Source organism: Mustela lutreola, chromosome 4 (assembly GCF_030435805.1).
Source record: "Mustela lutreola isolate mMusLut2 chromosome 4, mMusLut2.pri, whole genome shotgun sequence".
In the NCBI taxonomy this organism is placed as follows: Eukaryota; Metazoa; Chordata; class Mammalia; order Carnivora; family Mustelidae; genus Mustela; species Mustela lutreola.
Window position 1 is genome coordinate 157,012,529 of NC_081293.1, and position 12,221 is coordinate 157,024,749.

The window sequence follows — 12,221 nt, forward strand, 5'->3', positions numbered from 1 at the left end:
GGGCAGAAGGACAGAGGCTGAGGCTTGTGTGACAGTCTCTGTGACTTGATCAGATAGGGTGATTCTGTGACTCTCTTCAGAGGGTTCCCTAGGCTCACACCATGTGTCCCCATTCCAAGGCCTCTGGTCTGCTCTGAAGTATATTGGTCCCAGAGCTTTGGGCCCTCATGGCCTCCTCGTCTGCGCCCCACTTCTCTGTCTGCCAAAGTGGTGACCATCTGCCCTGGCAGAAGTCCCCAACCATTCCAGCGGTGCTGCTGGGCCACCTGTGTCACCCTTGCTGCCATTTGCCACCTGACCAGGGACTGGGAAGGGCCCGAGCTCATGTCTGGAAGGTCCCTGCTTCTCACACATGGAACCATCCAGCCACAGCCATGTGAAAGCTGAAGAGGTTTGGCCTTTTGGTTTCTAAGAACTTTCAAACTGCGGGGATGGATCCCTGCAAACAGGCCCAGGGAGGGAGGGAGGGAGGAAGAGGGCGCAAACCACAGGCGCGTCTGAGGGCCGCCTTTCCTCCCAAGCCCCTTCACTTAAACTTTGCTTATGAGGTACCCCCACCTCTGGGCAACGTCATAAAGGGGTCCACAAGTGCCCACATGCCTGAGTTTCCAGGCCACCTGCCACTTCTTTTCAGGCTTTCGTCCTTCAGCCATGCATTGCCCCTTACCACGGGGGACACAGAGATGCGCAGGACCCGAGCCCCAGGTCACATTCAGGTGTCAGAACTCTGAGGCTTTCCCATGGCCTGTGTGTTCATTTGTCTCTTCCTGGGCAGGAACCTTCTGAGTGTGAGCCCCCAGCCTGGCACGAGCTGGCCAGGGAAGCTAACCGATAAGGGAAACACCAAGAGCATCTTCAGGGATCCACAGTCTGAGAGAGGACAGCCCCCTCGAGGACACCTGGGCTCAGGGTGGGACCTACTCCCATCCTTTTGGCGCCAGCTCTGGTCCAGGGCACCCGGGGCCCTGCAGAACTGGCTGCCTGTGGCCAGGGGTGGAAGGGTCGGGCATCTGCACACGTGGTGCTTCTTGCCTCCATGGCTCAGCCTTTGTCCACCTGAAGGTTTTCCCAGGGCACTCCTCCCCCTTCCTCTGAGTCTCCTTCTCTGCTTCTCTTTCTTCCCTTCCCTCTCTCTCAGTTGGGAAGCCAAGTGCCTCACGCAGACCCCATGGATTCACTTCCTGAAATCTGGAGCCCTCACATTCAACAGAACATTTTCTCCCGGAAAGATTAGGATGGGGAAGAGGGCATGCAATGCCCCCAAATCAAAGGGCTACCCTCCTCACCCTTCAATGTCCTTTCCCGTGGACAGGAACTGAGAGGGAGGGGAGCTGGACCTCCCACTTACTGCCCCCACTCTGATGACTCAGTGGGCAGACCACACCTACAAGGGCAGGGCTGGGTCTTCCAGGAGATCCAGAGGGAGCCAGTACCCTGTGGTGGGCAAAGCTGGGGTCCCACTTGGAGACCCTCTGGGAACATCCCTTCCGACAGAATAGGACCCATAAGCACATGCAGTGTGGACCCTTTGGACGTCATATTGTGGCTTCTGTGCCCCTGCCCCTCAGAGCAGAGCCCCACCTTGCTGGACCAAGTAACCAGTGGCAAGCAGAGGAATCCCAGAAGAGCAGCCTTAGGATGCAAGGAGGGCCCTTTGGCTCCTTCTCTCTCTTTCCCCTCAAATTCCAAGCAGGCAGCCTCCTCTCCCTTGACTGTTCCCCAGGTGGTGGATTCCTCCGGTTTAGCCAGTGCTTTTTGATTCCCAGAGGCAGTCAGTCCTTCCTTGGATCCCTCCTGGGTCTCTCCTTTTGTGGTCCACCCCCGGTGCCCCCACCCCCTCCCTCATCAGCACTTCCCCATCACTCCCCATGTGTGTGGCAACCCCAGGCTCAGAAAAGCCCGCTGCCTCCGTGGCCCCCCAGTGGCTGTTCTTTCCAAGCATGTGGAGCTTCCATCCAGAGCAGGGGACAGTTTGCTTTGCTTGAGGGCCCATGATGTCACAAACCTTCCAAATCCCGCATTGGTCCCCATCTCCCTTTTGCCACGGGTTTTGTACCTTCCATAAGAGGTGTCTGTAAACCCCACACTCACATTTAGTGGTTCTACAGGACACTGACATGGCCTAGAGGAATGGGATGTCCACCCAAAACGTTCCAGGGGGGTCTGGAAGCCCTGCTGGGTTGGCCACCCTCTCCCCCAGCCCCCGTGCCCTGGGAGAGAATCCTGAGAGAGTCTGTGGACAGGAGCCCCAGCTCTGGGGGAGAGCGGGGAGCTGGGACTTAGCCTCTCTGCCTTCCATGGCTCCAATGTCAAGACCTGGCCACCCTAAGAGCAAGCACTCTCTCACTCTCTCCCAACAGACGGCTAGCCCGGTCCACCCTGCTGCTCATCCCACTGTTTGGAATCCACTACACGGTATTCGCCTTCTCCCCGGAGAATGTCAGCAAGAGGGAGAGACTTGTGTTTGAGCTGGGGCTGGGCTCCTTCCAGGTAGGTGTGGTGGGTAGGGCAGGTGGGGGCTTGTGGGGAGCCAGGGCCCCGGTCTCTAATCTGCTGGCGGTTCTAAGTTCTGTAACCTAGACCCAGCCTTGTGTTTCCATGTCTGGAATAGCAGTAGAAGGAAGAGAGCTGGGAGAGCCCGTTCTGCTGTCTATACCGTGGGCTCCTGTGAGAACAGGTGCTGGTATCTTCCCACGGCTGCCTCTGGGGGTTCTGAGCAAGGCCTTCCTTGGGTACCCCATCCCTCCCCTTCAGCCTGGGGGGGGCGGGGAGCAGGGTGCTCTCCAGAGACCTCTGTGTCGACACCCTGACTCCAGCCTGTAGACCACGCCTCTTAGGAGCCCTGGAGCTCAGTCTTACCTACTCTGGTGTCCCCAACACAGGACCTGGCCAAAGAGAACTAAAGAGGTGGATGAGCAAAGAGAGATACAGATGATCCAGAGAATAGAGAGGGACCATGACTCCATCCCTGAAGGCATAAGTGGATGGGGTTGTCAACGTGTGAATGAAGGAGTGAGCGAGTGGGTGTGAGGATGCCTAGTGAGTAAATTAATGGACAGCTGCACAAGTGGGTCCATGAAGGGGCACCAGGGGCAAACTTGAGTGTCCTCTGGTAAAGCACCTCGCCCTAACCCAGCTGTTTGCTCCAGCTTCTTGAGGGTCAGGAGCTTACTCTGTAAGTAAGAGTAAGAGTAAACTTACTCTTACTCTCCCTCCCCCAGTTTTGATTCAAGGTATTTTCCCTGTTAACGGTTCTTAGCTTGGCATGGCTGGGAGCTGTGTGGCTGTAGCCCCAGCCTCGGAGTCCGAGCCCAGGGTACCCGTCTTAGCACAGGAATTCTAAAGGCAAAGAGTACATGTAAAGGCCATATGCAGGGGAGCCGGCTGCCTCCTCTGTGTCAGGCAATTAGTCATGGTGTTTTGTGTGCTGTTAAGAGTGTTTGACCAAGGAAGTGTGGGATGGGGAGGGGGTGGGGGTCCATTCTATCCTGGAGGGGTGCCACCCTCAGGGTCCTGCAGGCTGGTTAGGGAGCCTGAGAACATGCTGGGGACATCCATGAAAGGCTTCTTGGCAGCACATGGGATGGAGCTGGCCGTTGGGAATGGGAAGGATCTGACCTAGGGAATGTGAGATCCAAAGCCAGGTTGTAGCCACTTGGCCTCCTGAGCATGGCCATCATGGTGCAGCAGAACCTTTTCCATCTTACTGCAGATTCCTGGGCAAGGGCCCCCCATCCAGGTATGTTTCTGATTCCTGGGGTCATTCCACATTGGTGCTGCCTCCTACCTCACTGTGCCCAAGGTCCCTTGCTAGTGTTCTCAGGTTGTTTTTGCTTTCTCTCCATAGGGCTTTGTGGTGGCTGTTCTCTACTGTTTTCTGAATGGCGAGGTAAGATTCTGGCCCTCTGGCTTCTTAGCAATGGAGGTGGGAATTGCTGGGGAGCAGACAGGGGCATAGCCTGCTGCCCACCAGAGCTAATGCTCCTGACCAGGGCCACACCAGGCTCCCAGCACCTGGAGGAGGGGGAAGGCAGTGGTGCTAGAGTCTCCAGGAAGCCTCTGTCCTGGGCCAGAATCTCTCTCACTTCGCCTGCTGTGCAAAGCATCATGTGGACTTGTAAAGGCGTCCCCTGTTGAGCACAACCCTGCTTATAAGACACACCTTAGGGGCGCCTGGGTGGCTCAGTGGGTTAAGCCGCTGCCTTCGGCTCAGGTCATGATCTCAGGGTCCTGGGATCGAGTCCCGCATCGGGCTCTCTGCTCAGCGGGGAGCCTGCTTCCTCCTCTCTCTCTCTGCCTGCCTCTCTGCCTACTTGTGATCTCTGTCAAATAAATAAATAAAATCTAAAAAAAAAAAAAAAAAGACACACCTTAGTAAAAAGAGATGGAAAGAGGAAGGCACAAAAAATGGTACCTATAGTTTCTGAGGCTGTGCCAGGCAGGGGTGCCAAGTGGGGAGCTACCCAAAGTTCAGCAATGCCCCCACCAGGCCTGCCTGTCTGCCCCAGCCCATCCCCTGTAGAGTGGGAACTCTGGAACTTGCGAGAAACCCTAGGAGAGGCCTGGCACCTTCTCGTAGCGTGTCCTTTCCAGAGCTATGGTCTCAGGGCCTCCTGCTCCTGTTTGTTAAGGTGATGCTTTTGAACAGAGCCCAGAACAGAGGTGCTGGGACAGGAGTGGGGGCTGAATGGGTGGGATGGGTGTGCGGCGTGACCAGGAGTCATTGTATCTGTGCTTGGGTCTTGGCTTAGCACAGCAGGCTCTTCCCCTTTTTGCATCTGAGAAACACGAAGATTGGGTTCGGAGATTGCCAAGACAGCCTCCGGCAAGGTCGGATAAGGAGAGGCGCCAAGCAGCAAGCGGCTAGGGGAGGCAGGGGGTAGGAGCACAGGGAGCTGGCCAGGAGACCAGTGGGGAAGGTGGGAGCTGGAGCTGGAGGGCTGGGTGCTGGGACCACTCACTTGCAGGCGTGCAGTCTGGGCTCCACACAGAGGTGCTAAACTGGGGAGGGCGTAGAGAGGCTGAAGCTGGCCATGCCCTGTGCATACCAGGCTAAGGGCAACATGGGGGGTGTGTTCACTCAGACAGTACCTTAGTTAGCCATTATCGAGCCTGACTGCATATTGGAATCCTTGGGGAACTTTACAACATACGGATGCCTCACCCCAGAGATTCTGATGTCGTTACTTTGGGCTGTGGTCGTGGCATCTGGATTTGTGAAGCTCTCTAGGTAATTCTGATGTGCAGCCCACTGTTAATGGTCTGAGAGAGAGGGGCTCGCTCCTTCCCTGGTCTGTCTGCCCCAAGCGACTGCTTTTTAAGATTCCCCGAAAGATCCTGTGAGCCTGCGATGGCCTGGGGAATACCAAGGCCCAGGACTAGAAGCCCTCAGAGAACAAGAAGCCATTCGAGCTCCTTGTTCAGGCAGTGCCTTGGGAAAGGAGCTCAAGTCAGCTCCTCAGAGGCATTCCTTTCCCCACTGCTGGCCTAGAGGGCTGCAAGCCTTCGTCTGAGTCTGTGGGTATTGTAGGGAGGTGGCAGTCGGTGCCGGGGAGGGGCCCGGCAGAGCAGTCAGGTAGAAGAGGCTGTCTGGAAGTGACCATCCCACTTGCTCCCTGCAGGTGCAGGCGGAGATCAAGCGTAAGTGGCGGAGCTGGAAGGTGAACCGCTACTTCGCCGTGGACTTCAAGCACCGGCACCCGTCCCTGGCCAGCAGTGGGGTGAACGGGGGCACCCAACTCTCCATCCTGAGCAAGAGCAGCTCCCAGATCCGCATGTCCGGACTCCCGGCTGACAACCTGGCCACCTGAGCCCGTCCTCCCCTCCTTCTCTCCTCCGTACACAGGCTGGGGCTGCAGGCGGGCGCCGGCCCACGCATGTTCAGCTTCTTTTCTCACTTCGGGCAGGCCCTGGGCTGGAGGCCGGGCTCCCCGAGGTGGGAGAAGGATGCAGGGCGAACCCGGGTATCGCCCCTCCCCATCTGGCACTGTCCCCCCACCCCCATGGGCCCCTGGGCCCTGATCCCAACCTGTAAATACTCCACCAATTTTGAAAAGTTGTCTTATCCCCACCCCCTGACCACCTCAGGCAAGTCCCCAGCTTCACCCTATCCTGTTTCCACTAGCCTTAGTGATCTCCTTGCCCTTGTGAATGAGGCCTTGTGAGCTGAGGCTGACGACCTTGCTTTGGAGGGGGGGGGGGATTAGGGAGGGGCCTGCCCGAGAGCCCCCACAGTGTCTGACTTTCAGTGTGGACTCCTTGAGTCTGCTCACCACCTGAGGCTCTTCTCAGGCCGGGCCCAGTCCCTGAGGCCTGCCAGAGATCCAGCTTGGGTGCTCTGAGCATCCTTTAGTGGAGGTGAGACCTGAGCCGAGACTCCCCCCATCCTCCGCCCCCAGCACCTTGGAGTCCAGGTGCCCAGCTCCTGGTGTCAGGGCAGTGGACAGCTCCAGGGCTCTTCCAATCAGAGACTTCATTTTGGGTGTGGGGCTCAGGGTCCCGGCATGTTCTGGTGCTCTTCATTTGGTAGAAGAAAAATTGCCAAGATCCAGCAACGTGGATGTGATTGGAAAGGAGATGGAAAGAGTTTGGGGACCCGTGGAAGAAGACCTTCACTGGCTCCATTACTTCGCTCCCGACTCGAGGTGGGCGGGGGTTCCTCGGGTAGCCTCCCTTCTACGCTTCCCATCCCTAGGCATCAGCTGCGGGAGGTGAGAGACTCATGCCTCAGAGAGACTGCTTCCCACCCCTACCTACCACAAGGAACCCCTAAGCCCTCCCCCTCCTCATTTCTCCTCAAGTCAAAGCCATGAATAGGATGAACCAGCCGCCTTCCTATGATGTCAATGAATCCCGAATCACCTTACCTCCTTGCGCCTGAGTCAGGGCCCTCATAACTCCCCTCCCCCCCACCCTCATGGACAATGAGAAGCCCCGGCCAACAGTTCCTTGGGCTTGAGCTCAGCTACTGAACTATCTCTGAGACCTTTGCAAAGACTTCCCTCTGTGTATTCTTGACATTGAATCACCACAGATGCTACAGTGGCCTAGGATGTTGGGAGGAGAACCATACCCACCGTGCCTATTAGAAGAAGCCACACATGGAAGGCATGGCAGCTCCCCAGCTCCCGTTGTGGTTCTCCAGTTGCAAGTTGCTTGGCCACAGTCTAAGAATTCAAAATGGTGTAGAACCAGATTGTGAGGGAAGGTGGGAGAAAGTGCTAGAGTGCCGTGGCCCATGTGGGGGGGCCCATTTCATTCCATGTCAACTTTTGGTGTTGTTCCTGTCCAAGTGTGTTTGCAGACTTGTTTCGTGATCATGTTCTGGAATGCTTAGGGAACTTGGGTGGAGAGGGAATGTTGCTTTGCTTGTTTTTATGAGGAGCGCAGAGCCTGGGGGACCTTGCGGTCCGTGTTTGGAGAGATCCTCTAGATGACTGGAGAAGGACTTAGTTGCATGGTTTAGAGATGAGCCCTGTGTCCTTGGCCAGTGAAGCACTGTAGACCCCTGGGTCTTTGGCAAACCTAGAATCTGCCCCCCATTGGGCCTCTACTGCTCAGACTATGGACACAGAGCTCCCTGTTCGGGGTCTCAGTTGTTCCATATGTGAGATGAAGTGGCTTTGAAAGCTTCTCCAATCTCTGCACTTCAGCAATTGTTGCTTTCAAAGCTAAGCAGATAAAAGGGCATGCATCATTGTTAATACGTATCATCTAAGGCTTTGAAGTGTATGTGTTCGTGTATATGTGGTGGGAGGGGAGAACGCCGTTTATTTTCCCTTTCTTAGAAAGGAAACTTCTGTCTCTTCCACTGGGACACCGTAGTGGAAGCTGGTGGGCTGGAGGGAGGGATCATGCCAGGGACAGTTGGACAGGGGCCTCGGGCATGATGTGTAGATCCAGCCATGTCCCTAGCCTGGGCAGGGTGCCAAGGCTGCTTAGACAGTGGCTACCTCCAGATCCTAGGAGCGGTGCCCTGAGTGGACCTCATTCCTTCGTCCCAGTCCCCACCAGCAGCTCTGCTTCACTGTGGAAAAAGAGACTTTGATTTTATACAGATATCCTCATAAAACAGCAAAGACATCATCAGCTTAGAATCCTATGGGCTGTGTTGCCACCTGAGCCCTGGGGTGCATCCTTGTAGAGGTTCCGGGTTCCTGTTGGTTTGTTGCTTTATTTTTCTATCTGGATTAAATATTGTCCATCTTGTGAACAGATGTGCCCCATGTATTTTGAATGTTCCACAAGGTTAAGCAGCTGGCCTGCAGGGTCATAGGCAGTGGGCAGGGGGAGGGGGATGGATAGCATAAGGTCTGGACAAAACCTTTCCCTCTCCGAGTCTTTGTTTTCAAATCTGTAAAATGGGTGGTAGGACTAGGTGATCTGTAGAGCCCATTGCATCTCTGGAATTCTCTGTCTAAACACCAGCCATCTACTTACTGGGGATGGGCTCCAGGCCACATTTGCCTCCCCGGGAAGGGGTAAGAAAGAGTTGTGAGCTGGGAGGGGTTTGAAGTCTTCAGGAATGGTCATTCTGGAGAGGAGCAGAGTTCTCCATCTTCATGACTCTAGAAGATAATTACCAGGAGGGTTTTTTTTTCTAATTTTATGCAATCCTAAAGGTCAACAGTCACCCAGGGGAGGCTGAGTTCTTGGAATGAAGAGATTTTTCAGATTCTTTTATGAATGCTCCGCCATGGGGCAGGCCATGTTAGAAGAGAGTCTCCAACCCCGGCGGAAGTGGGAAGCCAAGTTAGGGATGCTGAGGCTGCCAAGGAACCTGTGAGAGGACAGAGTGTGCTATTTGGGGGTGGGAGGGGGTTCAGTAGCTTCTTGGTGGTCCCCGCACTGGGGGCTTCTTAACTCCCTACCACATGTGAGGCTAGGCCACGTTTTCTGTCTCATTGGGTGGCCCTGTGACTCTCCTTGACCTAGCTGGTGGTCTGCAGTGATTCCTCTTCTTACCCTCACTCCTTCCCAAACCAGCTTCTTCGGGGGAACAGGGAGCTGGAGCCGGGCCCAAGGCTTGAAATATACATCATCACCCACAAAGTGTTCTGACTCACCTCCTCCCTCTGACCATTGCCCTTCCTGAAAGGAAAGCTAGCAGAAGCTTCCTTTGTGAATCTGTGAGTACCCTTGATCCCCTCAAGACCACTCCAAAGTGAAAGCAGTGAGTGCTTTGCTATCATAAATTCCTCCTTGAGCTCAGTGACCATGGAAGCTTGTGAGGAGGTCTCTGAGCAGGGAGTGGGGAACCTGGACTTCTCTCAGCTTTGCCAGTGACCTGCTGTTTGGCCTTGACCCCTTCCCCGTATTTCTTTAGGGAGACTCACAAAACACTAGAGCTGGGAAGAAAAACAGAGATCTGCAGGTCAAACCTCCCCATTGGGCTGTTGAGAAATCCCTTACTGGCAGGCTTAGCACAGTGCCTGTACTGTGCTGGGATCCAAGATGCTTCACAAGCCTGAATGAGGCAAGGGGCCCACCAGCATGTGCCCAGCCCTGCATGTGAGCCCAACGAGAGCATCCATATAGAAAATATTCAGACACGTGCAAGAAAGTGGCTCTGGCTACCGAAGTGTTTAGGATTTCAAATCGCAGGAAGAGCAATAGAGTCAGTGTGGGATGGGGAGAACCGTGTTCTAGCCTGGGATTTTCTTGGAGTCTTGTGCCCCAAGACTCAGCCTCTCTGAGCCTCTGCTTCCTAATCCGAGAAATGGGAGGACATGATTTGCAGTCTGCTCCCCAGCCCAGAGATGAGGTTGAAGTGAGATATCCTTGTGTGTAAAAGGGCTTTGGATACTACACAGGTATGGGCTGGTACTGGGGTGAAGACCCCTGAAAGGGACCCTGTGCTATTTGTCAACTGCTTTGAGCCATCCTGGGTTAACCTTTGCCCCATTTGTAAAACCACCAGCACTGGGGGCAAGAGGGAGACCAGTGGGCTGTGAGGGACACAGGGTTCCAGGCTTATCTCTGTCAATGGATTCAGTTTGCTCTTGGACTTAGGATGGGGAGAATTTCACGTGGGTGGTGATTTCCCTGTCACCTCCATGGGAATCCTTCAAGGTTCTGGGACATTCCTCAAGTGGGCTATGGGCTCTTTTATTCTTTCCCTAAATATGTGAGGTCCTGGGATGTGTCTGTGCTTGGCCATTTGTGTCTTGTCTTATGTCTGTGTTGTGTGGTTTGCCCCTGCCGAGGGCTGAAGTGGGGCAGTCCCCAGCATCCCAGACGTGGCTCTAGGCTCACTTATGGAACCAGACCCCCGCTCCCATATTTCATCTCCCACAATAAAGATAAGCCCGAAGACCTCACTGCTACCGCTGCCGCCGTTAACGCTGTGCTCACGATCTTGTCTGGGATTTTAAGGATGTCACCGTGCTGTAGATGACTCAATAAATGTCTTATCATTTTTCCTGGTGGCTGTAACTTGGCAGAAGTGGCGGGCAGGGAGGAGAGGAGGTGGAAGGGGAGGAAATCTGATCACCCCGAGTGATCCAGTCCACAGAGTCCTGTGGCCTGGATTCCAAGGGAGAGGTGTGGAACAAGCATGAATGAGCTTAGAACTACGGGCTTGGAAAAGCAAAGTCGTGGCCTCAAAAGGATCTCCAAGCATCATGCAAACTGAGTGGAAACAAGGCCTGTTGGATGTTTTGAGTTCCTAGAAATGGAAGTAGCTCATCCCAGTTTTTCAATGCCTTATGGCCTGATGTTGTTTATGTGTGTGGTTACCGGATATCTCGGAGCAGGTCTACAGTGAAAACTTCATCCCAGGTAAGCACAGATGCATCTTGGCTGCCGGAGTCCCACCCCGTCATCTGGATATTCTGAGCCATCAGCCCATGCCAGACCAGTTAATCAATTCCAGGTAACCTCCATTTCCTCGAGTTTCTACTGATGGTCATATCCTCCAGTGCCCATTCTTGTATTCGTCGGAATTTACAGTTGCTAGCAATAGAAGGTAATTTTGGCTGACAGAGCAAAGATGGGGTTTAGGGAAAACATACTGGGCATCTCCTAGAATTCTCTCAGGACTGCAGAAGCCAGCAAAGGTGGCTCAAGCCTGAGCATGCTGCAGAGCTGGTGACGAAGCTGTTGTCTGCTGTGGCCAGCAGCCCACACAAGTCCATTAGGTTAGCTGTGTTCTGGTTGCCAGGGAGGCTGTAAATTTCACGTTTCCAGATTGTACGTTGGGGAACTCAGGCTACTAAATCTGGAGATGTTTGGAACTTAACAATAGTATTAGAAAGCCTTAAAATATCAAATGCCCGTCCCAGCAGGCCTGTTGTGGAGCCAGCTCCCACCAGTGATCAGTGGGCTACGAGGACAAAGTCAAGACAATGAAAAGATACATCCCAACCAGATAACATGGGAGCCCTACAAACTTGATAGGCAACTTGCCAAAGGCACCAGGTGTCTAGTGGGGCTGTTCCCCAGGTGTTTCTGTTTCCTGAGATTGCCCCTGCTCTTTCCTCTCCAGGTCCACCTAACACCCTAAAGGTTATTACCAGCTATATCACTCGACCCACTTAGCAGGTACCTTAAGCTGCTTCCAAAATGGAACCCACCCTCAACAGGGGGAAATCGATCTCTTGGCGTGTCAGATGTCTGACCGCTCAGGCAGAAGATGTCTCTAGTGTCTAGAGAAATATCCTCACTGGTTTGACCATGATACATTGAGGTTCCATAGGCTTCGTTCTTAGAGGGAGGTCACATTCAAGAAGCAAAGATAAGGAGCCAAAAGCAAGCTGAAAGCCTTGAATTCTGTATTAGACTTGAATTTCTTGGCACCTGCAGCTGTGAAGGTTATCAAACTACTCAGTCTATGAACACTTACTAAATCCTATCTTATCCCTTCCACCACATCTCTCAACGGTTCCAGTCCTCTTTTCTCCCAAGCCTCCTAAAAGAATGCCTGGTTACTCCTGATGATGCTCTTTGCTAATGGTAGCATGAGCAATCCCTCTCGGGTTCCCTGTGGTTTGCAAGCATTAGGATGTGTGAGAATCACCAGAGGTGTGGTTAAAACACAGATTGCTGGACCAAAATTTCTGGTCCAGTAGGTCTGACGTAAGGCCTGCCTGATAATTTGCATTTCTAAAAAGTTCCCAGGTGCTGCTGCTATGGCTGTTTTTGGTCTGGAGACAATACTTTAGGAACCACTGTTCTGGATATTCTACTGAGGACACTGGCTGGACATCGCTGTCCCTTTTTAT

At 53.9% G+C, this 12,221-nt stretch overlaps 1 protein-coding gene across 5 annotated transcripts in view; it reads left to right on the forward strand.

Moving 5' to 3' along the window:
* ADCYAP1R1 (ADCYAP receptor type I) overlaps positions 1 to 10,421 on the forward strand; it is a 58,499-nt gene extending 48,078 nt beyond the window's left edge. For all 5 annotated transcript variants that reach the window (XM_059171490.1, XM_059171491.1, XM_059171489.1 and 2 more), the window contains 3 exons: positions 2,361 to 2,490; positions 3,848 to 3,889; positions 5,622 to 10,421. In XM_059171490.1, the coding sequence (XP_059027473.1) occupies positions 2,361 to 2,490; positions 3,848 to 3,889; positions 5,622 to 5,810 (361 nt within the window). In that variant the 3' untranslated portion in view covers positions 5,811 to 10,421. The remainder of the gene's footprint in view (positions 1 to 2,360; positions 2,491 to 3,847; positions 3,890 to 5,621) is intronic.
* Positions 10,422 to 12,221: the final 1,800 nt, after the last annotated feature.